The following is a 27,628-nucleotide window of genomic DNA, read 5'->3' as shown; positions in this document are numbered from 1 at the left end:
GCCCAATTTTTCGGGGAGGTCCTCACCCCCACAAGCACGTACGAGGAGTAGTTCTAAAGGGAGTAGTTCTTACAGGAGTAGTTCTAGAGGGATCAGTTCTTACGGGAGTAGTCCTTGAGGAACTAGTTCCAAAGGGAGTAATTCTTATGGGAGTAGTCCTTGTGGGAGTAGTTCTCAAGGAAGTAGTTCTTAAGGGAGTAGTTCTTATGGGGGTAGTTCTTACGGGAGAAGTTCTAAAGAAAGTAGTTCTCAAGGGAGTAGTTCTTATGGGGGTAGAGCTTGTAAAAGTAGTTCTTGCTGGAATAGTTCTTACGGGAGTAGTTCTTGCGGGAGTAGTTCTTACAGGAGTAGTTCTTACGGGAGTAGTTCTCAAGGGAGTAGTTCTAAAGGGAGTAGTCCTTACGGGAGTAATTCTTATGGGAGTAGTTCTTACGGGAGTAGTTCTTCCAGGAGTTGTTCTTACGGGAGTAGTTCTCAAGGGAGTAGTTCTAAAGGGTGTAGTCCTTGTGGGAGTAATTCTAAGAGGAGTAGTTCTCAAGGGAGTAGTTCTTACAGGAGTAGTTCTTACGGGAGTAGTTTTAAAGGGAGTAGTTCTTACGGGAGTAGTTCTTACAGGAGTAGTTCTTATGGGAGTAGTTCTTACAGGAATAGTTCTTACGGGAGTAGTTCTCAAGGGAGTAGTTCTTACGGGAGTAGTTCTTACAGGAGTAGTTCTTACGGGAGTAGTTCTTACAAGGAATAGTTATTAGGGCGGGAGTAGTTCTCAAGGGAGTAGTTCTTACGGGAGTAGTTCTTCCAGGAGTAGTTCTTACGGGAGTAGTTCTTACAGGAGTAGTTCTTACGGGAGTAGTTCTAAAGGGAGTAGTCCTTACGGGAGTAATTCTTATGGGAGTAGTTCTTACGGGAGTAATTCTTCCAGGAGTAGTTCTTACGGGAGTAGTTCTAAAGGGTGTAGTCCTTGTGGGAGTAATTCTAAAAGGAGTAGTTCTCAAGGGAGTAGTTCTTACAGGAGTAGTTCTTATGGGAGTAGTTCTTACAGGAGTAGTTCTTATGGAGTAGTTCTTACAGGAATAGTTCTTACGGAAGAAGTTCTAAAGGGAGTAGTTCTTACAGGAGTAGTTCTTACGGGAGTAGTTCTCAAGGGAGTAGTTCTTACGAGTGTAGTTCTAAAGGGAGTAGTTCTTACAGGAGTAGTTCTTACAGGAGTAGTTCTAAAGGGAGTAGTGCTTACGGGAGTAGTTCTTAAAGGAGTAGTTTTCAAGGGAATAGTTCTTACGGGAGTGGTTCTTACGGGAGTAGTTCTCAAGGGAGTAGTTCTTATAGGAGTACTTCTAACGGGAGTAGTTCTTACAGGAGTAGTTCTTATGGGAGTAGTTCCTACGGGAGTAGTTCTTACGGGAGTAGTTCTTACAGGAGTAGTTCTTATGGGAGTAGTTCTTACAGGAATAGTTCTTACGGAAGAAGTTCTAAAGGGAGTAGTTCTTATGGGAGTAGTTCTTACGGAAGAAGTTCTAAAGGGAGTAGTTCTTACAGGAGTAGTTCTTACGGGAGTAGTTCTTACAGGAGTAGTTCTTATGGGAGTAGTTCTTACAGGAGTAGTTCTTACGGAAGAAGTTCTTACAGGAGTAGTTCTTACAGGAGTAGTTCTTACGGGAGTAGTTCTCAAGGGAGTAGTTCTTACGAGTGTAGTTCTAAAGGGAGTAGTTCTTACAGGAGTAGTTCTTACAGGAGTAGTTCTTACGGGAGTAGTTCTCAAGGGAGTAGTTCTTACGAGTGTAGTTCTAAAGGGAGTAGTTCTTACAGGAGTAGTTCTTACAGGAGTAGTTCTAAAGGGAGTAGTGCTTACGGGAGTAGTTCTAAAGGGAGTAGTTCTTAAAGGAGTAGTTTTCAAGGGAATAGTTCTTACGGGAGTGGTTCTTACGGGAGTAGTTCTCAAGGGAGTAGTTCTTATAGGAGTACTTCTAACGGGAGTAGTTCTTACAGGAGTAGTTCTTATGGGAGTAGTTCCTATGGGAGTAGTTCTTACGGGAGTAGTTCTCAAGGGAGTAGTTCTTACAGGAGTAGTTCTTAAGGGAGTAGTTCTAAAGGGAGTAGTTCTTACAGGATTAGTTCTTACAGGAGTAGTTCTCAAGGGAGTAGTTCTTACAGGAGTAGTTCTTACGGGAGTAGTTCTAAAGGGAGTAGTTCTTACAGGAGTAGTTCTTATGGGAGTAGTTCCTACGGGAGTAGTTCTTACGGGAGTAGTTCTCAAGGGGGTAGTTCTTACAGGAGTAGTTCTTAAGGGAGTAGTTCTAAAGGGAGTAGTTCTTACAGGATTAGTTCTTACAGGAGTAGTTCTCAAGGGAGTAGTTCTTACAGGAGTAGTTCTTACGGGAGTAGTTCTAAAGGGAGTAGTTCTTACAGGAGTAGTTCTTATAGGAGTAGTTCTTACGGGAGTAGTTCTTACAGGAGTAGTTCTCAAGGGAGTAGTTCTTACAGAAGTAGTTCTAAAGGGTGTATTCCTTGTGGGAGTAGAGTAGTTCTTATAAGAGAAGTTCTTACAGGAGTAGTCCTTGTGGGAGTAGTTTTTTTGGGAGTCTTGAAGGAATAGTTCATGCTGGAGTAGTTCTTATGGAATTAGTTCTTAAGGGAGTAGTCTGTATGAGAGCAGTTCTTAAGGTAGTAGTTCTCAAGGAAATAATTCTTCTGGGAGTAGTTCTGAAAAGGATTACTTACTAAAAGAGTAGTTCTTGCAGGAGTAGTTCTAAAGGGAGTAGTTCTAAAAGGAGCAGTTCTTATGGCAGTAATTCTTACCGGAGTAGTTCTAAAAGGAGCAGTTGCTACTGGAGTAGTCTTTGTGGAAGTAGTTCTTTCGAGTAGGTCTTTAAAGGAATAGTTCTTAATGGAGTAATGAAGCAGTTCTTGTAGGAATAGTTCTTTAGGGAGTAGTTCTTCAGGGAGTAGTTCTTCATGGAGTAGTTCTTGATGGTCTTGTTGTCGTGTGTTTCATTACGTTTTTAAGATTTTGTTTTGTTTTCTTTTATTTATTTGTTTTGTTTTTTATAAGTGCAGAGGCTTACTGTAACTATGATAAGTTACTCGTGACCTTTGACCTTTATCCATAACTCCTTTGCTTTGACTACCGCTCTTCTTTAAACTATACTATAATAATAATAATAATAATAATAATAATAATAATATAATAATAATAATAATAATAATAATAATAATAATAATAATATAGGCTACAGAGGGGAGAGCTCAAGAAGGAAACTGAAGGAATGATAACAGCGGCACAAGATCAGGCCCTAAGAACAAGATATGTTCAAAGAACGATAGACGGAAATAACATCTCTCCCATATGTAGGAATTGCAATACGAAAAATGAGACCATAACCCACATAGCAAGCGAATGTCCGGCACTTGCACAGAACCAGTACAAAAAGAGGCATGATTCAATAGCAAAAGCCCTCCACTGGAGCCTGTGCAAGAAACATCAGCTACCTGGCAGTAATAAGTGGTACGAGTACCAACCTGAAGGAGTGATAGAAAACGATCAGGCAAAGATCCTCTGGGACTATGGTATCAGAACGGATAGGGTGATACGTGCAAACAGACCAGACGTGACGTTGATTGACAAAGTCAAGAAGAAAGTATCACTCATTGATGTGGCAATACCATGGGACACCAGAGTTGAAGAGAAAGAGAGGGAAAAATTGGATAAGTATCAAGATCTGAAAATAGAAATAAGAAGGATATGGGATATGCCAGTGGAAATCGTACCCATAATCATAGGAGCACTAGGCACGATCCCAAGATCCCTGAAAAGGAACCTAGGTAAAACTAAAGGCTGAAGTAGCTCCAGGACTCATGCAGAAGAGTGTGATCCTAGAAACGGCACACATAGTAAGAAAAGTGATGGACTCCTAAGGAGGCAGGATGCAACCCGGAACCCCACACTATAAATACCACCCAGTCGAATTGGAGGACTGTGATAGAGCAAAAAAAAAAAAAAAAAAAAAAAAAATAATAATAATAATAATGTGGTGGAAGAAGACCTTCATTAATACAGGTTTTATTGAAAATAATGGCTATTTCAACCGCGCTTATTTTGTATAGAATAGAGAAACTTCTAAGCAAAACAAACGCGGCTGATATAGCCATTATTTTCAATAACAACAACAACAACAACAATAATAATAATGACCGAAGGAAACCTAGTACCACTGTTATATAAAATACGAATCTATATATATATATATATATATATATATATATATATATATATATATTATACACACACTTATATATGTATATATATATATGTGTGTGTAAATAAATATATAATATATATACAGGTGTGTGTGTATGCAATTACACACGTAGGCAGATTCACGAGTACTACATGCGTGTATGTATGTGTGTGTGTGTGTGTGTAATTGCACCGTTCTGTCACACATATTTTACCACCTTCGCCAGAGACGAAAGTGAACAAAAACAAGCGTATGACGTCATACACACTCGTCCAGTATAAGAAACTCACCGGGGCTGGGGTGGGGTGGGTAAAGAATTAATGTGGGAGGCTGGGGGGGGGTGGGGGGGGGGGGGGGGTATGGGTGGGGTGGAGTACTCCCGCCTTGGGTGGCCGGGAGTAATGAGTGAGTAGGAAGGAGTTGAAGAGAGTAAAGAGTCTACTCATTCTCTAACTCACTAATGCGTACTTTTTTTTACTAGCTCTCTGACTCATCCCTTCTTTGTACTCAACTATTCCCATTGCTGTAGTTTACTTTATTCACATTTTCTCCTAATTACAGAATTTCATAAATCAATTTCTGCTTATCTCTATATATCGATAAATTAACTAATATATTTATTTGCTTTTTTTTATTATGTTTCGCCTCTCTTTTCTCAATTTGAGTTTTTCTCCTTTTTATTAGCTTACTGACTCATCCCATCTTTGTACTCATCTATTATAGTCTCGTTCTTGTAGTTTATTCACACTTAACAAAAACGTTCGCCTTCTAATCTTCTACAAATTTACTCATGTTCTTGTTTCTTTAATCTTTTATATAATTATCTTTTCTTAATTATGATATTTTCGTTTTTTCCTAATTCCAGAATTGTATATCATTTTTTCTGTTTATCTCTATGTACTGTTTAGTTAATTTATTTATTTATTTGTTTTTTTATATATTTCACTTCTCTTCCCCATCTTTATTTAGTTATTCTCAGTCCATATTTGGCCTTAAAACGATATTTCAGAAAATTACACTTAAATTCGCCCAATTATTCTAAATTTCATGTCATAAGCGAAAGTACATGTCATAAATATACGTTCATGCCATGAAACAAGCGCATGTTATATTTTTGTCAGCCTTTTATGAATAAGATATGAAAAATAATTACTCAAACAGCGCATGTTGCGTGAGACCCCATGTCATCATATTAAACTGTCATGAATTGGACCCCATGTCAATGTCGTTAATTATAGAACATCTCAGTTAAAGCATGGTCAGATTAAAGCGAATGTCGTTAATTATATCGCATGTCATAAATACCGGTTAAATTTATTCAGTCGTGTCTCAACTCTTTCATTCTGTATCCAGCAACTAGTATCTTCCATTTAAGGTTAAATCTGTGTTTTGTTTTAATCTTAAGACGCTATTAAATCGGTATTATCTGTTTTTGCTTTCTTTTTTTGTCTTCAAAAGAAGAACAAATTTAACCTTAGATGAAAGAAAATCAAAATCTCTTTTGAAAGAGAAGAAGAATAAGAACTTGTTTACAAACTAATGAACTACACCAAAGACATAATCATCCCATAAGGTGATGTCCACCAGTTGCTAGAGACGAAATATACGTAGACCGAGTGGCGGCCATATTGGAAAGAGAAAAAACGGGAACCTTTTATTCTGTTTTGGGGAGAAGAGGTGGTGTTTCATTTTCGTTTTTTTTTTATTTTTTTTTTTATTTGTTGTAATATTTAGTCAACTAAACACTTACAAAATAACAGAAACATATTGGTGATAGGAGTAGTCTAGGTAAAATTGTTGGTTTTGTGCCCAAAATAATATACTATTTTAATGTACTTTGAGTGTATACGTATTAGTTTTTCTGAATTAAAATTATGTTTTGCTTAAATTGTATATATATTATATTATATTATATATATATATATTATATATATATTAATATATATTATCATATATATATATATATCATTATTATCCAGAGATATTCCGTTCATTTATTTGATGTTTATTTGTTATTTGTTATGTTTTCCATTATTTTTCTATTCAGGGACGTTCTATTCTGAAAACAAGCAGCTTGGCAAGACTACTGTCACCTTCATTGTCATTAATCACTCATTCATAATTCAGACCATTTTCAATTTCCACTGACCTGCTTCTGATCGCATTTCCAAAAGCTTTCACCAGTTACTCCATCTTCTCCATACTATCAGGTCAAATGGTACCATCTGCAGATAACAGTATAGCTTGTTAAACATCTGTCATAAATGTGGTCTAGATATCTGTCTTAATCAGAGTGAGCTTTTTACAGATATTATGCTTTTCCTCTGAGAACATAAACACCAGTAAAAATTTGCCTTAGGATTATATATGAGATATTTTTCTTCATACCTTTTCGCAAAATTAAGAACCAGCGAAATTTACTGGACCCGCGAATATCAACGAAGTACAGATTCCACGGGATGCCTTCGCGAAAATAAACATCCAGGAACGAATTGATGTTCAAAGACACCCAGAGACCTCTCTACTCGATGACGCTGTTATACATCCCAGCGTTTCTTTCGCTAATATAAACACCAATAAAATCCGTGACACTCGCCTGTAACACGTCTAAAAAGAACCTCTGTCGCAAATATAAAATCTGTGAAAAATTAAAAATCTGCAGTGACTTTCGCGAAAATAACACCCAGCGAAGAACAGTTGGAGAATCACTGAGCTTCAGTCAATAAACAGCGGATTGCTGAGAGTATGATACGCGGAAAATAACTCCCGTGAAAAATAAATAAAGACTAGTGGACATCGAGCGACGCTCAAATACCATTGCTGTCGAAATTGGGCTCTGTGGTGTCCCTCTGTGCCTCAACGGAAGGATTTCGTGGGTATGTTTTAGGAGACTCCGTGTTGTTGTAGCTCTCTCTCTCTCTCTCTCTCTCTCTCTCTCTCTCTCTCTCTCTCTCTCTCTCTCTCTCGATAACAAGCGAGAGAAAGAAGGGATAAAGTTGCGAGTTGTGTGTATATGCCGTCTGCAAATTAAGCAAGTTGGTGTTAGTTCAACTGTGGCTTACGAAATGTTAACTCTCTCTCTCTCTCTCTCTCTCTCTCTCTCTCTCTCTCGACAACAAACGAGAGGAGAAGACAAAGATGAGAGATGCGTATATAAGCCGACTGCAAATTAAGAATAGATATTATGGAAGCCGTTAAGGTCAATTGTTTGCTTGGTGCATGTGGCGTAGGAAGAGGGCAAATGCGTATTGACATGTAATAAGCCCTTGCGAGTACTCTCAAGGTATTATATATATATATATATATATATATATATATATATATATGTGTGTGTGTGTGTATACATATATATATATATATATATATATATATATATATATATATATATTTATATATATAGATACATATATATATGAATATATATATATATATATATATATACAAACATATATTTGTATGAATATATATATATATATATATATATATATATATATATATATATATATATATATATGAATATGATAAATGGTACTGGTAGAGAGAAAAATACAACAAACACGTAAAAACATGAGAGAGAGAGAGAGAGAGAGAGAGAGGAGTTGTCAATCAAGAAATAGCTCTCGCTGGGGTAACTAAGTTGGTATAGATGCTGACATCATCAAATAAATAAAATAGGTAAAAAAAAATAAAAAGAGGTAGCAGCGGAATAGTAACACAAAATAGACAGCGATTTTAACCATCTTTCATAATAAGTCTCTTCATGTTAAAATCTTCCAATATGGAGATGTCTCTCTCTCTCTCTCTCTCTCTCTCTCTCTCTCTCTCTCTCTCTCTCTTCTTCTTCTTCTTCTTCTTCTTCTTCTTCTTCTTCTTATTTCCGGTGAAGACGAGTTGGAAAACTTGTTAACGCTTGTTAGCTGTAGCTTAACCTCCCAGGCAGTGTAACTGCTGCTGTTGTGTGAGAGAGAGAGAGAGAGAGAGAGAGTCAATTTCTATGAGGGCCTCGTACACTCACGGTTGGCACTGAGATGAGGGCACGGTGCCAAGGATAGTAGTATTGGCACTATTCGACTGACTTACTTGCTTTCCTTTGGTGTCCCCCCCACAAACCAGTAACCCCAACCCCAAACCCTCCTAGCACACCTCCCCCAACTCCACCCCCCCCCCCCAACCCCCCCCCCAACCCCACAGTGCCATATCTCTCTCTCTCTCTCTCTCTCTCTCTCTCTCTCTCTCTCTCTCTCATCAGTCACAACTTTTATTTCTTCCACTGTGCTGTTATATAACTCTCTTGCATAATTTAAATCTCTCTCTCTCTCTCTCTCTCTCTCTCTCTCTCTCTCTCTCTCTCTCTCTCTCATGCCTGCGGTCTTTGCAACTTCCGGTCTGTTTCTTAATACGTAATGTTATCTATATTCACTTTACGCTTTGTCTCTCCTATGGCTCCCAAATGCTCCCTGTTTATCTGTACTATGTCTTCCCTATGGCTCAAATGCTCCCTATTTATCTGTACTATGTATCCCCTATGGCTCCTCCTAAATGCTCCCTATTTATCTGTACTATGTCTTCTCTATGGCTCAAATGCTCCCTATTTATCTGTACTATGTCTTCCCTATGGCTCAAATGCTCCCTGTTTATCTGTACTATGTCTTCCCTATGGCTCACAGACACCCTTTATTTATTTATCTATATTATGTCTTCCCTCTGGTTCCCAGACACTCCCTATTTATCTATACTATGTCTCCCCTCAGGTTTCCTGACACTCCCTATTTATCTTGCAATGTCTTCCTATGGCTCCCAAACATTCTCTATTTACTTGTACTACAACTCCTCTCTGGCTCCCTAACAAACCCAATTTACCTGTCTTCCCCTCTGGCTCATTAAGCCTCACTATTTACATGCGCCATGTCTCCCCTTTGGCTCCCTAACTCTCTTATGTACCTGCACCAAATCTCCCCGCTGGCTCTCTAAGCTTCCCTATCTACTTGTACTTTTTCCTTTCTGGCTCCCTAACTATCCATATTGACCCATACCATGTGTCCCTCCTGGCTCACTCCTTACTCATCTCCATAATGTCTCCTATCTGGCTTACCAACATTCCCTATTGACCTAAAATAAGCCTGCACCCTAGCTCCCAAGCATTCCCTATTCATCTCCATAATGTCACCCACCTGGGTCCCCAACCATCCCTATTTACCTATTCTAAGTCTCCTCCCTAGTTCAATGTACCTATTCCCTAGTAAGTTCGTCTTCCCTTCCTATTTCATTTCTTCCCTGATTCGCTTCCAACCGAAGAAGGAAAGATTTGGACCCATTTGCCCGAAATTCATAGCTCGCAGTCAATGGGGAAGAGAGAGAGAGAGAGAGAGAGAGAGAGAGAGAGAGAGGAGGGGGGGGGGAGTTTTTCTATCAAGGGGTATCTTGAATTCTTGAATGGCGCAATGCATACAATGCAGCGTCCTTGATCCCACATCTGCATTGCTTTTTTTGCTTTTTGGTGTTGTTCTGTCCTTTGGTGCTTCTGCATTGAAGTCTAACTTTATCCTGTGGAGAAATTTATGAACTGAAGCACTGCAGCAAAGAAGTATTATCCTTTAATACACAGAATCAGCCTTCTTCAGTGAAGTCTAACTTTATCCAGTGGAGTAATCTATGAACTGAAACACTGCAGCTATGAAATGGTATCATCTATAAATACGAAGACCCAGCCTTCTTCAGTGAAGTCTGACTTCATCCAGTGGCGTAATCTATGAAATGGAACACTACAGCTCTAGAGATGTTACCATCTATAAATACAAAGGCTCAACCTTCTTCAGTGAAGCCTGACTTTATCCAGTGGAAAAATCTATGAACTGAAACACTACAGCTATAGAGATGGTATCATCTATAAACACAAAGGCTCAGTCCTTCCAGTTTGATGCGCAGAAGGACACCTTCCGCCAGATCTGGAAAGTCCTAAAATATGAAGCTTCAGGACTCAACACAGCTAAAAGCAACGAAGACTCAGTCCTCCAGCTGAAGGACGGACAGAGGACCTTCCTTCCTTCCTTCCGTCAACACAGGAAAGTCCTGAAATATGAAGCATCGAGGGCGCGCCAGTTCTCGAGCACCTCAGTTGCAGCAGTAACTCGCTTGCCTCAGGTGTTACGGAATGTAACTCGGCCGCTACGTTGTTACACACGGCAGAAGCACTCCGGAAATGTGTGCCTCAGAATGCCAGTCGTCGTCGTCTCTCTCTCTCTCTCTCTCTCTCTCTCTCTCTCTCTCTCTCTTCGCCCGATGCACTTCACCCAGTAAAGCGGCACTGGTCGGATGGACTACCAGGCCCCCAGTGTTGTCTCTCACCCCTCTTACCCCCCCCCCCTCCCCCACCCCCCCCCTCTCTCTCTCTCTCTCTCTCTCTCTCGCTCTCTTCTCTCTCTCTCCTCTCTCTTTCCTTGATGCTTGAACTGCGTCAATATCTATCTGCTTAACGTTTTAAAATCTTTTAATGGATATATATATATATTTATATATATATACGTATATAGATAGATATATTATATATATACATATATATATATATATATATATATATATATATATAGATATATATATAAATATATATATATACAATAGAGAGAGAGAGAGAGAGAGAGAGAGAGAGAGAGGCACTACAGTGTTAACCTACCCACTCTCGCAAATAATTCGGGGATGAAGACACTAGCTCCACGGGTGTTGTTCACCACAGCCGACCAACTACCAGTGACGTAATTCATTACAAAGGTCAAAACGGGCACAGGTGGTATCATAAACTAGGGACGTGCCCAAGTCACTCCATGTGGGAAGAAAGTTCTTGACCTTCACTGAAAAGAACACGAAAAATGATTAAAAATCTCTCTTTCTGTCTGTTACTAATGGCTGAAGAAAATCATTTTGAATTAAATGTTTGGACAGAGAAGTCTGCGTCAGGAGGCGTTAAAAATTGAGTTTTTTTGTTGTTGTTGTTTCATATCTCGTTACAAAAAATGGGGGGTTGCCGTTAGCCGGTGTATGGTTACGGGAAATGCCAACGATCTCCTTTCCTCTTGGAGCAGTTTCAAAGGCAAAGCCTTTCGCGTACTACTACTACAACTACTATCTTTTTGCTGCATGGTCGTTACGAAAACATAAAAAAATGTGGCCGTTGTATAGGTTTTAATCTTCGGTTACGGGAAATGCCAAAGATATCTTTACTTCTCAAAGCCGTTTCAAAGGCAAAGCCTTTCTGCTACTACTACTTCTATCTTTGTGTTGAAAGTGTTGTTACGAAAAAACAAGAATTAAAAAAGGTGAGCGTTTGAATAGATTATAATCTTTGGTAACGTTAATGCCAATGTTCTCCTTTCTTCTGGGAGCCGTTCCAAAGGCAAACCCCTTCTGCTACTACTACTATTGCTGTCTTTTTTTTTTCTGTATTTATTTGTGCCTGAAACACTTCCTTGTCTGCCATGTGCTGTCACGTCTAATTGCAGATGGGGAGCGGTTTTTATAAATCTGTCGTGTTTTTGTCGTTTCTCCGTCGCTAAAATTTCACGGCAAGAAAAATAACAAAACGAAATGACTTGGCCCAGAGAAGTACTACTGAGCTATCGAAGCGCAAAAAAAAAAAAAAAAAAAAAAAATAATAAATAAATTTAAAAAAAAAACAGGCCTCAATTCATCTGTTTTCGTTCTAGGCAAGTGATATGAAATACCGAAACGATTTTTTTTCTTCTTGTTATTTGTGTTTATTCCTCGTGTTTTTGCTGGTTTATTTCGTTCTTTATGTTTGCATTTGCCTGTTAACTGATAAAGTTTTATTTCGTATGTTATTTATCTGTTTGTTTTTTTATTATTTTCTTATATAGTTTATTCTATTCTGCGGAAACCTGATTACCAAGTTTGTGTCATTTCAGTTTTGTCACAGATGAACGTTTAGCTATAGTATATTCTGCAGCACATAATAATACTCTTCAATTGTAATAGCAGAGAGAAAGCAGTTGTTAGAAAAATAGAGAAGACTATGTACAAGTTAAATGCAGGTGATGCATCAATATCTTTCAATAATACTTGTTTGAAAGAGGGTCTCATTCCAAAAGAATGATTATAATTATCATGATAACAATCAAAGCAAAATTTGGGCAAAGTTACTCATCACATTGAATCGTGGTTGTTAGCGGCAGCTTTTCTTACCAATCCTGGGATTTACTCCTTCGAAAATGACAGCGATTAACGCATATCTATGCTAAGCATCAAACCTTTTGAAATATTACCCTGTTGTCTTGATAATGGTATAGCTCTGACAGTAAGTTAAGTATACGTATGGATATATATATATATATTATATATATATATATATATATATATATATATATATATATGTTTGCTGGTTTATATATCTCTCTCACAGATATATATATACTATATATATATATATATATATATAGATATATATACATATAATATATATATAGATTATATATACATATATATATATATATATATATATATATATATATATTAAAACCTGTACGACTTTCTCTCCTGACAAGGGATGACCCCATAAGGTATTATCTAGACAATTTCCAACCTCCTACCCACCCACCCACCCACCATATCCTATACCCTCACCCCAACACCACCACGACCCAGCACAGTCAACGAACCACCAGATAGATACCCAACCCACCAAAAGAAAATAAAAATAAAAATAAAAAATCAAATAGAAATCCTTTCAACTCTCTCCGCCTCCTGCAGGTGAGCGAGTGGTTCGGAAACATGCGTCGCAGGATCCGGGAGGCCACCAGGGGCAGAGGCATCTGCTGGGAGGAGCGCGTCAGGATCTACAACTCCGTCATCACCGGGAAATCCGAGCCCCTGCCCATTATGCCCGAGGACGAGATCAACACGTGGGTGCCGCCCGTGGCGCAGGGTGAGTGAGGGGCTGAGTGAGGGCGTCTGCTCCTGCTCAGGGCAAAGCGTGGACGCGTGTCTGGCTTGGGGGCTGGTGGGTGGTAGGACTCTATGTAGGTTATAGGATATCAGGAATGGGAGATGTGCGCGTAGGATATCATGGATGAGTGTCTATGTGGGATGGGTGGAGGTGGTAGGACTCTATGGAGGGTATAGGATATCAGGAATTGGAGGTGTGCTCATAGGATATCACTCACGCAAATCTGGGTGGGGTGGTGGGTAGGGGGTGGTAGGACTCTATGGAAGATATAGGATATCAAGAATGGGAGATGTGTGTGTTGTTGGATATCAGGGGTGACAAGTGTGTTGTAGGACTGCATAGAGATGTGCTGTAGGATATCAGGGGGTTCGAAGTATGTAAGTAGGATATCAGGGAAGTGGGAGGTGTGTGGGAAGGATATCAATGGTGGGAGTTGTATTTGTAGGATATCAGGGTTGGGAGGCCTGTTAGTAGGATATCAGCGGAGCAGGAAGTGTGTTGGTAGGATATCAGGGGTGGGAGGTGTATTTGTAGGATATCAGGGGTTAAGAGGTATAATGGTAGGATATCAAGGGTGGGATGTGTGTGGGAAGGATATCTGGGATAGGAGATATGTTAGTAGGATATCAGAATTAGAAGGTATGTTGGTTGAAGGACAAGGAGTCTCAGTAAAAGGAAAGATGAGCAAAAGGTGTGAAGGAAAGGAATAAGTAAATCATCTTTTTCTTCACCAGATCCTTGAACAATTAGCATGATGAAAATAAGTTGCCAACTGCAGCTGGTTGTAGTTACAATGAGTACAAAGGAGTAACGATTAATGAATAAATATTATTCTAGAGTAGGTAATTTCATGAATGAAAATAGGTTTAGAAAATGGGGACTTATGTTAGTTTCTTTCAAGCCGTGTAAAAGTAATTATATCTTGAGGACAAACATGAATACTTTCGCCAACAAACCCACGCACACACACACGCACACACACACACACACACACACACATATATATATATATATATATATATATATATATATATATATATATATATATATATATATATATATATATATAGGAGCTTCAGAAGGTGTCCATGATACAACGATTAAAAGGAATCAGGTTTATTTACAACGAAACGTTTCGCACATAAAACTTCTGTGGCATCATCAGTCTGTAAAAGAGCAAAGAGACACTAAATAACATTCAATGATAAAAAAGGAACTCACAAATATAAAATAAAAGGTCTTAAAAATTAAAAAATCAAAGTAAAAACAAAACAAAGGTAAAGAGAGAGAGAACAACCCCAAACACCAACCGTCCATAATGTAGAGAGAAGATGGAATGACTAAAAAAACCAGTTGACGAAGACGACGTCAACTATGCCAGGTATAGAGTTGCTGAGGAGGTATTGCTATTGAGTGAAGGAACAAGTTTCTTAATGTTATAACGACTCGAGGGTAGTTAGGTGGTCAGGATTTTTGACATAATCTATTATTTTGAATTGTTCTTTTTTATTTCGATTTTGCAATTAGAAGCGTGGTTCCTGATATTGGAAAATTCAGGCTGTTTTATTTTCTGACCAGTACGGAAGCTGAAACCCAGATGGCTACAATATCTGACCTCAGCAGCCTCCGAGTCGATACAAACGTAAGAGCCCGGACATCCAGGGCAAATAAATTTATATATGACGTTGGTCTCATGAAGGGCTGAAGGCCGGTCTTTAAAGTTAAAGAAGGAGCCTATTGTACAGGGATTATTTGTTATAAGTTTGACTCTGAGACAAGGAATCTCTTGTTCAATAATTCGTGCGAGATTGGACGAGAATTGAAGTCAGGCATATATGGGATAGTTGCATAAAACAGTTTCTTAGGAACATCAAATTAGGCAATGGTGGATGAAAAAATTTGGCAAGTATTGATTGATCATTCTAAAACTATTTCTTGTGGGAATGAATTGGACTTGAAAAAAGCTTAATAAAAACGACGATCATCATCATGAAAAATCTTCCAAGAAGATGAATATTTCAGGGCTCTATTGACTAATGTGGTGAATGGTATTAAGTTAAAAGATCGTGACATGAGCTATAAAAATTATTAGTTAGTCCTGTAAAGGTACGTTTTCTGTAAACGGACGTGGCAAATTCAGAATTGGTTCTTGTTATTTTCAAATCCAGGTAAGGTAAAATTCCCTCATTTTCCACTTCCATTGTAAAATTAATATTTGGATGAATATTGTTAATGAAATTTAAAAACAAAGAACATTGCCAAGGGTGTTGAAATAATGCAAAGGTATCATCAACGTATCTACGGTAAAGTGAAGGTTTAAAGTTGAGATCACACTGGTTTAAAAATTTCGATTCTAAGTCCGACATAAAAAAATTGGCAAAAATTGGGCCTAGAGGAGATCCCATGGCAACTCCATCGACTGCGAATAGAGTCGCTTATTAAATATGAACATCGAGTCTTGCACAGCAAGATCGAGTAATTGTTTATTTTAAAAATAGTTCGGTTTAAAACCATGAAAGATTGTATCATCATTAATAAAAATCTTGTTCAGTATAATATTAATCGTCTCATTAAGTGGAACGTTTTGTGAAGAGAGATTCCACATCAAAACTGACCATATAATAGTCCCATCTTGTCTAGTGATTATTTGTTGAAATTCAAGCCCCCTCTACAACACCGAGTTCTATAAGGATGCGCTCAAGACATTACTCAAGAACGAAATTGATTGTAAAATTCGCATTATTGACCAATTAACTGTTATCACTGACCAATTGAAGAATTTATTATACAATGATCTATCCATGTTGGACCGCCTACTTTACCAAAGATTGTTCTGTAAATACATTATAACTATATTTCTGATGTGTTCATGAGACACCAAAGAAAACTTCTGAAGCTCGGTGTGGTTATTCCTAATTTCCAGTCCAGAAATCAATGTATATTTTAAACTTTCCGGTTATGTTTTATCAAAGAGAGAAGAATTTTTATTGTCATTTGGCTCTGGACTTCTGCTCTTGCCATCCTTTTAGACCCAACTATGCCAGGTTTTTTCTACCTTTTGAAATTATGTTCCAAAGACTGATCAAACTTGAATTCAACCAAAACATTGGTAAGCTACAACAGAAAATTTCTAACTTGGCTAATAAAACCTATCTCAATTTGAAAACTAATTGGACACCTTTTTTTAGACCTGCAGATTTGAAAATTCTCTTGAGGTTGAAGGAGCGAGAAGATATAATTATGTGTAAACCAGATAAAGGCAAGGGGGTAGTTATTATGAATAAGAACGACTATGTACAAAAAATGGAAAATATTTTGTCTGACAGTACCAAGTTTATGTCCCATGGTGAACCTACTTTTTTAGAAGTTTTTAAAAGGGAAGATAAAATCAATAGATTCTTGAGGAAAATCAAAAGTGAAAATATTATAAATGAAACAACCTATCAACAGCTTTTTGTTACCGGTTCCTCGTTCTTTAGCATACTCTTATGGACAACCGAAAATTCATAAACCTGATCTGCCTTTCAAGACCAATTATGGCTGCCTACAAACAATCCTGCTTTTTGTTTTCCATCTCTAAATTTTTGGCTGGACTTCTCTCTGAATACAGCAATAGCGAGTTTACTTTGAAAAAAAAAATGGGCTTGAATTTCAACAAATAAATCACTAGACAAGATGGGGACTATTATATGGTCAGTTTTGATTGTGGAATCTCTCTCACAAACGTTCCACTTAATGAGACGATTAATATTATGACTGAACAAGATTTTTATTAATGATGATACAATCTTTCAGGGTGGTAACCGAACTGACTATTTAAACAATTACTCGATCTTGCTGTGCAAGACTCGATGTTCATATTTAATAAGCGACTCTATTCGCAGGTCGATGGAGTTGCCATGGGATCTCCTCTAGGCCCAATTTTTGCCAATTTTTTTATGTCGGACTTAGAATCGCAATAAACCAGTGTGATCTCAACTTTAAACCTTCACTTTACCGTAGATACGTTGATGATACCTTTGCATTATTTCAACACCCTTGGCAATGTTCTTTGTTTTTAAAATTTCATTACAATACTTATCCACCAAATATTAATTTTACAATGGAAGTGGAAAATGAGGGAATTTTACCTTACCTGGATTTGAAATAACAAGAACCAATTCTGAATTTGCCACGTCCGTTTACAGAAAACGTACCTTTACAGGACTAACTAATAATTTTTATAGCTCATGTCAACGATCTTTTAAACTTAATACCATTCACAAAATTAGTCAATAGAGCCTGAAATATTCATCTTCTTGGAAGATTTTTCATGATGAGATCACGTTTTTATTAAGCTTTTTCAAGTCCAATCATTCCCACAAGAAATAGTTTTTTAGAATGATCAATCAAATACTTGCAAAAAAAAAACCAAATTTTTTTCATCCACCATTGCCTAATTTTGATGTTCCTAAGAAAACTGTTTTATGCAACTATCCCATATATGCCTGACTTCAAATTCTCGTCCAATCTCGCACGAATTATTGAACAAGAGATTCCTTGTCTCAGAGTCAACTTATAACAAATAATCCCTGTACAATAGGCTCCTTCTTTAACTTTAAAGACCGCCTTCAGCCCTTCATGAGATCCAACGTCATATATAAATTTATTTGCCCTGGATGTCCCGGGCTCTTACGTGGATCGACTCGGAGGCTGCTGAGGGTCAGATATTGTAGCCATCTGGGTTTCAGCTTCCGTACTGGTCAGAAAATAAAACAGCCTGAATTTTCCAATATCAGGAACCACGCTTCTAATTGCAAAATCGAAATAAAAAAAGAACAATTCAAAATAATAGATTATGTCAAAAATCCTGACCACCTAACTACCCTCGAGTCGTTATACATTAAGAAACTTGTTCCTTCACTCAATAGCAATACCTCCTCAGCAACTCTATACCTGGCATAGTTTGACGTCGTCTTCGTCAACTGGTTTTTTTAGTCATTCCATCTTCTCTCTACATTAGGACGGTTGGTGTTTGGGGTTGTTCTCTCTCTCTTTACCTTTGTTTGTTTTTACTTTGATTTTAATTTTTAAGACCATTTTAATATTTGTGAGTTCTTTTTTATCATTGAATGTTATTATGTGTCTCTTTACTCTTTTACAGACTGATGATGCACAGAAGTTTTATGTGCGAAACGTTTCGTTGTAAATAAACCTGATTCCTTTTAATCGTTGTATCATGGACACCTTCTGAAGCTCCTATATATTTATTTAAACTGAGCCTCTATCTATATATATATATATATATATATATATATATATATATATATATGTGTGTGTGTGTGTGTGTGTGTGTGTGTGTGTATAACATATATATATATATATATATATATATATATATATATATATATATATATGTATGTACCTATATATATACTACAATAGAATCTCTAAAGTCAAGAGAAGATACAAAGCGTTACTACTTAAAAAAATCACCTTGTGCTTACTATTTGACCTTTATTGTTGTCTCTTTATTTATCTACTTATTAGAATGTAATTTCTTCTTTTCTAATGACTGATATCTTGTCTAGATTTCCAATTATCTTCTGTAACTTCTTGCAATTTGAAAACAATATTCGTTGGAAGCTTGTATTTCAAGTCAGTGGCCCCTGTAGGCTTGTTCCATATGAATAGGGCTAATCTCCTGAATAATAATAATAATAATAATAATAATAATAATAATAATAATAATAATAATATAATAATAATAATAATAATAATAATAAATAAATTTAATAATAATATGTGTGGCGCTGTGGAGGAGTGGGTTAGGTCGTCAATGGACTTAAGTCAAGTTAAGCAACATTGGGGCTGGTCAGTCGTTGGATGGGTGACCGCTCTCCTCGGCGTTGATTCCTTGGAAAGGATCTTTACCATAATTTCGTCAGTCTACTCAGCTGTACATGAGTACCTATCCCAGCTATGGGTTAAATAGCAAAACTCAGCAATGATGGAAAGAAATGAAGGAATAAACGACAACGACGTAAATGGAACCTCTGGCAACAGAGGAGCTTCGTCCGGCAACCAGGTATTCAACCCAATTGAAGGGGAAGACGGTCAGGTACTTGGAGGTCGTCATCCAGCAACTGATCACCACAACGACAGTAATCAACAGCCTGAGATTGGAGCTACAGAAGCAAAAAGGAAGAAATGGACAAGAGAAGAAAAATAAGGAAATATGGAGACTGCTACGTCAGAAGCAACCCGACGGAGAGAGGATATAGAAGAAGATGGTCAACATCTGGAATGAGAGGAATAACACCCCCCAAACAGAGCAGAGGCTGGCAGACCAAGTAAGGAAACATAAAGAAAAAGAACTGGCTCTCCCCAACAGAAAGAGAAGAACTGAAGGGAAATGTCACACGACAGCGAATTACACGAAGACGAACTGAGAGACGATGCCACAGAAGACGACAGGGAGGATGAGGTATCAAACAACGACACACGAAGAGAACACTGACGAAGTAACAGAGAGGACGGAATGGGTAGAAAAGATTAGACAATGGATGGAGCCAGATACAGAGAGAACAAAGATCCCCTCCATGAAAACCTACAACACCAAGAAATTAAGGGAGAAAACAAGTGAGGTCAATGAAATAATGGGCAGTATCACAGAAACAAATAACTTGGCATATGCAGGAGCAAGATTAGTAGCAGAACTGATGGGGATTCGAACACCAACACCACCAGCACAACCAAACCCAACAGAAAACCAAAACAGCAACCTCCTTGGAAAAGGCGCCTGGAAAAGCAAATCATGGTCTGATTGATATAATGACTTGAGTAAATGAAAGAGATGACAGAAAAAAAAAGGCTAAGAAGCAAGAAAACAATGGGAGGGACTGAACGAGAAATACAAAGTACAAGAGAGGGACACTAAACAAACACAATAGAAGATGTAAACAAGAGAGGGACCTAAAAACAACACAATAGAAGATGGAAAAACAGAGGCTTAAGGCCAAAGCAAATTAAACCAACGGTTACATGAATAGGAATAAGGATACCACAGCACAAACTATTCGGAAACCAACCAGAAAAGACTATACAGCCAACTAAGAGGGGAAGGACAACCACCAAAATTCCTGAAGCCGAAACCAAGTAAGAGACTCTGGGAAAACATATGGAGCAAATCCGGTATCACACAAACAACAGCAAATGGGTCCAGCAAAGTCAAGGAAAAGAAACAGGGAAATAAAAACAAGATCACAGAGATCACGACAGACACAGTCCGACACCAACTAAAGAAAATGCCAAACTGGAAAGCCCAGGCCCGATGAAAGTCCATGGATACTGGCTCAAAAAACTTCAAGCCCTACACCACGAATAGCAGAAAACTCCAGCATTGATCTCAAACACCATAGCACACAAATTGGATGACCACAGGAAGAAAATCCTCCTTAGTACAAAAGACCCCCCCCCTCCCCCAGAGTAAGGGAAATATAGCCAGTAGTAACTACGGCCTATCAACCTGCCTACCAATAAATGTGGAAGTAGTTACTAACAGGTATGATCAGTGAAAAGGCTTTACAACTACCTACAGGAGACAAACACCTCCCCACCAACAGAAAGCTGCAGAAGAAGTGTAGGGGCACAAAAGACCAGCTCCAGATTAGACAAAATGGTAATGAGAACAGTAGGAGGAGGAAAACAAACCTAAGCATGGAATGGATAGGACTATAAGAAAGCCTTCGACATGATACCACACACATGGCTAATAGAATGCCTGAAAATATATGGGGCAGAGGAAAACACCATCAGCTTCCTCAAAAATACAATGCGCAACTGGAATACAATACTTACAAGCTCTGGAATAAGACTAGCAGAGGTTAATATCAGGAGAGGGATCTTCCAGGGCGACTCACTGTCCCCACTACTCTTCGTAGTAGCCATGATTCCCATAACAAAAGTACTACAGAAGATGGATGCCAGGTACCAACTCAAGAAAAGAGGCAACAGAATCAACCATCTGATGTTAATGGACGACATCAAGCTGTATGGTAGAGCATCAAGGAAATAGATACCCTAATCCAGACTGTAAGGATTGTATCTGGGGACATCAGGATGGAGTTTGGAATAGAAAAATGCGCCTTAGTCAACATACAAAAAGGCAAAGTAATGAGAACTGAAGGGATAAAGCTACCAGATGGGAGCATCATCAAACACATAGATAAGACTGGATACAAATACCTGGGAATAATGGAAGGAGGGGATATAAAACACCAAGAGATGAAGGACACGATCAGGAAAGAATATATGCAGAGACTCAAGGCGATACTCAAGTCAAAACTCAACGCCGGATACAGTGCAGGAATAGTGGAATGGACAAAGGTAGAACTCCGCAGCATAGATCAGAAAACCAGGAAACATATGACAATACACAAAGCACTACACCCAAGAGCAAATACGGACAGACTATACATAACACGAAAGGAAGGAGGGAGAGGACTACTAAGTATAGAGGACTGCGTCAACATCGAGAACAGAGCACTGGGGCAATATCTGAAAAGCGGTGAAGACTTGTGGCTAAAGAGTGCATGGGAAGAAGGACTAATAAAAGTAGATGAAGACCCAGAAATATACAGACAGGAGAATGACAGACAGAACAGAGGACTGGCACAACAAACCAATGCACGGACAATACATGAGACAAACTAAAGAACTAGCCAGCGATGACACATGGCAATGGCTAAAGAGGGGAGAGCTCAAGAAGGAAACTGAAGGAATGATAACAGCGGCACAAGATCAGGAATGATAGCAGCGGCACAGATCAGGCCCTATGAACCAGATATGTTCAAAGAACGATAGACGGAAATAACATCTCTCCCCATATGTAGGAAGTGCAATACGAAAAATGAAACCATCAACCACATAGCAAGCGAATGCCCGGCACTTGCACGGAACCAGTACAAAAAGAGGCATGATTCAGTGGCAAAAGCCCTCCACTGGAGCCTTTGCAAGAAACATCAGCTTCCTTGCAGTAATAAGTGGTACGAGCACCAACCTGAGGGAGTGATAGAAAACGATCACACAAAGATCCTCTGGGACTATGGTATCAGAACGGATAGGGTGATACGTGCAAACAGACCAGACGTGACGTTGATTGACAAAGTCAAGAAGAAAGTATCACTCATTGATGTCGCAATACCATGGGACACCAGAGTTGAAGAGAAAGAGAGGGAAAAAATGGATAAGTATCAAGATCTGAAAATAGAAATAAGAAAGATATGGGATATGCCAGTGGAAATCGTACCCATAATCATAGGAGCACTAGGCACGATCCCAAGATCCCTGAAAAGGAATCTAGAAAAACTAGAGGCTGAAGTAGCTCCAGGACTCATGCAGAAGAGTGTGATCCTAGAAACGGCACACAGTAAGAAAAGTGATGGACTCATAAGGAGGCAGGATGCAACCCGGAACCCCACACTATAAATACCACCCAGTCGAATTGGAGGACTTTGATAGAGCAAAAAAAAAAAATAATAATAATAATAATAATAATAATATAATAATAATAATAATATGATTGCATTTGGTCCTAGACACCAGGGATAGACCCCACCCTTATTCTTGTTTGCTTTGGGCTTGGTATATATATATATATATATATATATATAATATATATATATATATATATATATATATATATATATATACATACACCAAGCCCAAAGCAAACAAGAAAAAGGGTGGGGTCTATCCCTGGTGTCTAGGACCAAATGCAATCATATTATTATTATTATTATTATTATTATTATTATATTATTATTATTATTATTCAGGAGATTAGCCCTATTCATAAGGAACAAGCCTACAGGGGCCACTGACTTGAAATACAAGCTTTCTACGAATATTGTTTGCAAATTGAAAGAAGTTACATAAGATAATAGGAAGTATAGACAGAAGATATTAGTATAGAAAAACAAAAAACGATGTTTTAATAAGTAGATAAATAAACAGATAAAAATAAAAACCAAATAGTAAAGGACAGAATATTGTGAACATCAGAGGAAGAGTATTTTATCATTTTCATGGTCCTGATGCATTTTCATCTATTAAATTCAGACCTGTTGTTTATTGCAATTTAAAACATATATTTCCAATGGAGCACGAAGGAACGCGTTCTTTAGAATATCGCAAAATCCACGCCAGGTGAGGGAGAACCGGGACTTTGAACTTGAAAATGTACAATAAACTACGAAAGCACTTGTTCAAAGTCCCGGTTTTCACTCACCTTCTTACGTGGATTTTGTGATATATATATATATATATATATATATATATATATATATATATATATATATATATATATATATATATATATATATAACTTTTCATTGAAAGCAATTGCTTTAGTGGCATCAATAAGTTTCTTCTAGGTATTTTCTTACCGACGAAGATACCTGCAAGAAACTTATTCATGCCACTGATGCAAATGCTTTTAATGAAAACTGTATAAGAGAAAAACAACTATGCCCTAAAAGTATATATATAAACACATTCTTTTTTCCCAGTTCTAAAGCATTTTCGTTTTTTTCACGTCCATGACCATTATTTTTTCCAGATCCCCCAACGACGGATCCTCACGAGGAAGTATCAGCCTCACAGAAGTTCAAGACAACCCTTTTACACAGATACCTGAATAACTCTGAGGCTGGAGATTTCTGTTCTGCGGATGGTATGGCCGATTCAACGAACTCCGCTCCCATCAACGCCACTGCCACGTTCATCGTCAATTCCAGCCTCATGCCTACATCAGGAGGGGACTTTCTCAGGCACTACCAGGAAGGACCTAGCACTTCGTCAGACACTGCAGAAACTCAGACTGAGGGCTTCCTGAGTAACCACTTTCCTCACATCTTCCCATTGTGCACTTCTAGTCCGAAGGAGAACATTAAGAAGCTCTGGAATAACTCCTTTGAGCATATCAAAGACAACTACATGCCCCCTGTCAACAATCGTATATTAATCAAAGAACAGAGAGTGAAACCTGTACAAGGAGGATCCTCTGATGAGACCAGAAAGCTTGCAAAGAGGTCAGAGACCATGCTGCACGGAGATGAGGGCACGGGACAAACGTCTGCTAAGAAAGCGCGTATCGCAGTGTCCCCCAACAGAGAGTGGTTTCAGAGACCGTCGACTTCAAAGTACCCTTCTGATCAAGGGGTGATCTGCTCCCAGTTTGAAGCAGAGAAAAGCAAAGATCTGTTAAGGTCTCACATAGTTTCAGGGCCGAAAGTGCCCTTGTCGTGCTGGGGCATTCGCCGGCCGGTCATTGAGCATAGTAGGTCTATAGGTGAGTCTTTATTGCGCTTGAGTGAACGTGCTGCTGAGTTTGCTTGTTAACATCATGGTCTTTATTGCTGTTAAGTGAACCTGCTGCTGAGTTTACTTATTAATCAGTGACGTCATGGTCTTTATTGCTCTTAAGTGAACCTACTGCTGGGTTTACTTATTAATCAGTGACGCCATGGTCTTTCTTGATCTTAGGTGAACCTGCTGCTGAGTTTACTTATTAATCAGCGACGTCATGGTCTTTCTTGATCTTAGGTGAACCTGCTGCTGAGTTTACTTATTAATCAGCGACGTCATGGTCTTTATTGCTCTTAAGTGAACCTACTGCTGGGTTTACTTATTAATCAGTGACATCGTGGCATGATTCTGCTATCACAAGTACATTATCTAGGATTCTGAAAAACGATGTCGGAAAATAGCTTCAGTGTGCTCAGTCCACTAGAGTGAAAACTAAATACTAGATGCAAAACGTCTTCTGTTTGTATGTGTTTTATGGGTTTTAGAGGTTAAGGATTATGAAAACCTTTTTAATTACTTATTTGTCTTATTGAAGCATTCATAGTCATATTAAAATATTCACAGATGAGGCACCCATCACTAGCTGAAACAATTGAAAATAGTCGGAAGTCTATAATTAGGTCAGGATTTCAAAGGTGTTGCTGCGTCATATCCCGAAGCAGGTTCTAAAGCTAACCTTACACCTTAGTTCTCATTTTATATCCTAGAATTCATAATGAAAAAGAGTTGTACCAAATGACAGAAGACATTCAACAACTGGTGTACTTGCAACTCGTTTTCTTCTAGGAATCATTTCAGGAAAGTGCTAACTCCTTCGAAGTTGGTGTCCCTTCAAAGATTATATCTGTCCTAGTTTGTAGTTGTAGCTTTTAGCAGAGTTTTAGTTCTACAAAAGTTATCTTTGTTTTCGCAAGCTGATTTAGCCGCTGGCCTCTAAAAGAAGTTTTTGTTTTTCAGGAGAAAAATCTTCTGAAGAGGAGCACTCAAGGCAGCCAGAGGAGTTGGCAGCAGCCTATACACTGATGCAACTGCAGCACATGTAATCCAGCATTTGAATCATTGTCTGACGGGGGCGTCATCACCAAGGCCTACCTGCGAGGTTTGCTGCCAACCAGCCAGCAGTCACTAGGAGACTATCATTAAGCCTGGGAAGTCCCATCTTGCTATTCAAGCCTCCAGATCAGATCTCTGCAAGTTTAGTTCTCCGACAGGGAGGGCAGGGTTCGCCTGTCATCATAGTGTTTTAGTTTAAAAGAACCTCACTGGAAAACTGAAAATCCTTTCTGTGATTCTGGAAGTGGTATCGTTCTGTGCCTGTGTGGAGAATTTTGGTAATTCTCTCAAACGAATTCCCCATTTGAAAATCCTTTTTTGTTTTAATGAACTCTTGTTGTGTTCTTTCAGTGGAGAAAAACAAAATGACTTGATAATTCCAACGCCAACAGAAAGCGCAAATTTCGCCATCCCTCTGGAAAGCGGTTTTGTTTGAGAATTTAAAGAAAATAGTTTTGTCATAATCTTCTGTAGCAGTGTCCACGAAGACAGTGAGAATGAGTGAAAGTCCCCTTTTGATACTTGTGGGAAACTTGCTTCCAAGCAACATAACTAGTCAGTGACGTAGACTCACCATAGAAGTTTTGTTTTTTATTTGAGTTTCGTACAAGGTACTGCATCTTCAGATTTATATCAACCAGTGGAAGCAACAATATCCTTGATCAGTGAAATGTAAGCTGAAGATGAATAATGCAGACTGAAGGCGACTTGCGTTTGATAATAATTGGATTGATGCTGAAGTCAGCCCAAGGAAAGTGGGAAGAGATATAAATCTTTTGTAGTTGGTCAGCCGATTTCGGAATTGCAGTTTTCTGTAATAGTACAACACCTGCACTTTTGTACAAAGTTGAAACACCTGAGGTCATAGATTAACATACAGTGCCTGCTAAACATTTAGGAATACCATTTATATATATATGTGTAATGGTGCTTTTAGTACAGTATTTGATAATTGATATCGTAAATGCTTTTTGTGGTTTATTTAGTATGACGTGACTGATTTCAGCCGACTCTATGTTAATGCTCAAGTTTGTGGAAATCTTAGGACAATGTGTGTGTTAGTGCCTATAGCCCGAGTTATGTGGAGGGAAACAGATAATCATCAGACAGTTTTAATGGAAGGAAGCTGTTCCTATCCATTACCTTCAACTGTATTAAAGCAGAGTCTGGGGCCTGTAGAAACCGAGGCTTTGATTGTCAATATGATTAACAGTGAGTCCAAGGAACGTGCTTGAGAAGGATCCTTGAAAGGATACCACAATCATGAATTAATTTTTGCCATCTTTCTGACGTATTCAGGGCTACACTTTGCCCTCCTCATAAAAGCTTTTTTTTTTTTTTTTTTTTTGTATACTCGTCATTGTAGATATGCTCAAAGCAGGTCTTTGGGCAAATTTTAGGGATTGCCATCAGCGTTGTCTCTTAATGTTTACGTTTTAGTAAACTCAAGAGTGTAGATTTTTTTTGTAAATAGGTAATGGACTTGGAATAGTAAGTTTTACTTTCTTATGCATCTTTTGTTTATTATTTTTACTCTTGCTTTTTTTCTATTACAAAACTCTTCATAGAGATAGAGAGAGAGAGGTGGAGGGGGTGTCGGGAGAAGGAAAAAGAAGTGATTTATAGAGAGATATTTGTAGTTAAATTTTAAAGAAACTGACCTCCCTATGTGATACCACAGAATTATGAGGTTAGGGTTATGTTCATTGTTGGAGATTATAAATTTGATAGTGAAGGAATAAAAAGGCATCCGTGAACCTATACCAGAATTAGTGCCAGGTCTATGCGGCATAGGACTAGTAGTATTCGAAATTTTGCGGAAGACTGACCCTAGGATAATTATTTGAGTGTGGTTCCTTGTAAAAGTATAAATCAAAGTTAAAACCTTTTGAGAACTTCAGCAGTCAGCACTATGACATTTGCAAACACTGTTCCCTATCCTTAGGGCATCATTTAATTTGAATTGCAAACGTGATATTAACTCATAACCTAACTTATCCATGGGTTCAAGGTCCTACCCAGCCTATATCTTACCTAACCG

At 38.3% G+C, this 27,628-nt stretch overlaps 1 protein-coding gene across 2 annotated transcripts in view; it reads left to right on the top strand.

Moving 5' to 3' along the window:
* LOC135202983 (uncharacterized) overlaps nucleotides 1–27,628 on the top strand; it is a 44,230-nt gene that overhangs the window by 15,023 nt on the left and 1,579 nt on the right. For both annotated transcript variants that reach the window (XM_064232522.1, XM_064232523.1), the window contains exons 4-6: nucleotides 12,990–13,164; nucleotides 23,786–24,517; nucleotides 25,492–27,628. The exon at nucleotides 25,492–27,628 is cut by the window's right edge and continues 1,579 nt beyond it. In XM_064232522.1, the coding sequence (XP_064088592.1) occupies nucleotides 12,990–13,164; nucleotides 23,786–24,517; nucleotides 25,492–25,577 (993 nt within the window). In that variant the 3' untranslated portion in view covers nucleotides 25,578–27,628. The remainder of the gene's footprint in view (nucleotides 1–12,989; nucleotides 13,165–23,785; nucleotides 24,518–25,491) is intronic.

This window comes from Macrobrachium nipponense, chromosome 33 (assembly GCF_015104395.2).
Source record: "Macrobrachium nipponense isolate FS-2020 chromosome 33, ASM1510439v2, whole genome shotgun sequence".
NCBI classification, from domain to species: domain Eukaryota; kingdom Metazoa; phylum Arthropoda; class Malacostraca; order Decapoda; family Palaemonidae; genus Macrobrachium; species Macrobrachium nipponense.
This window is presented reverse-complemented; position numbering and strand designations above follow the sequence as displayed.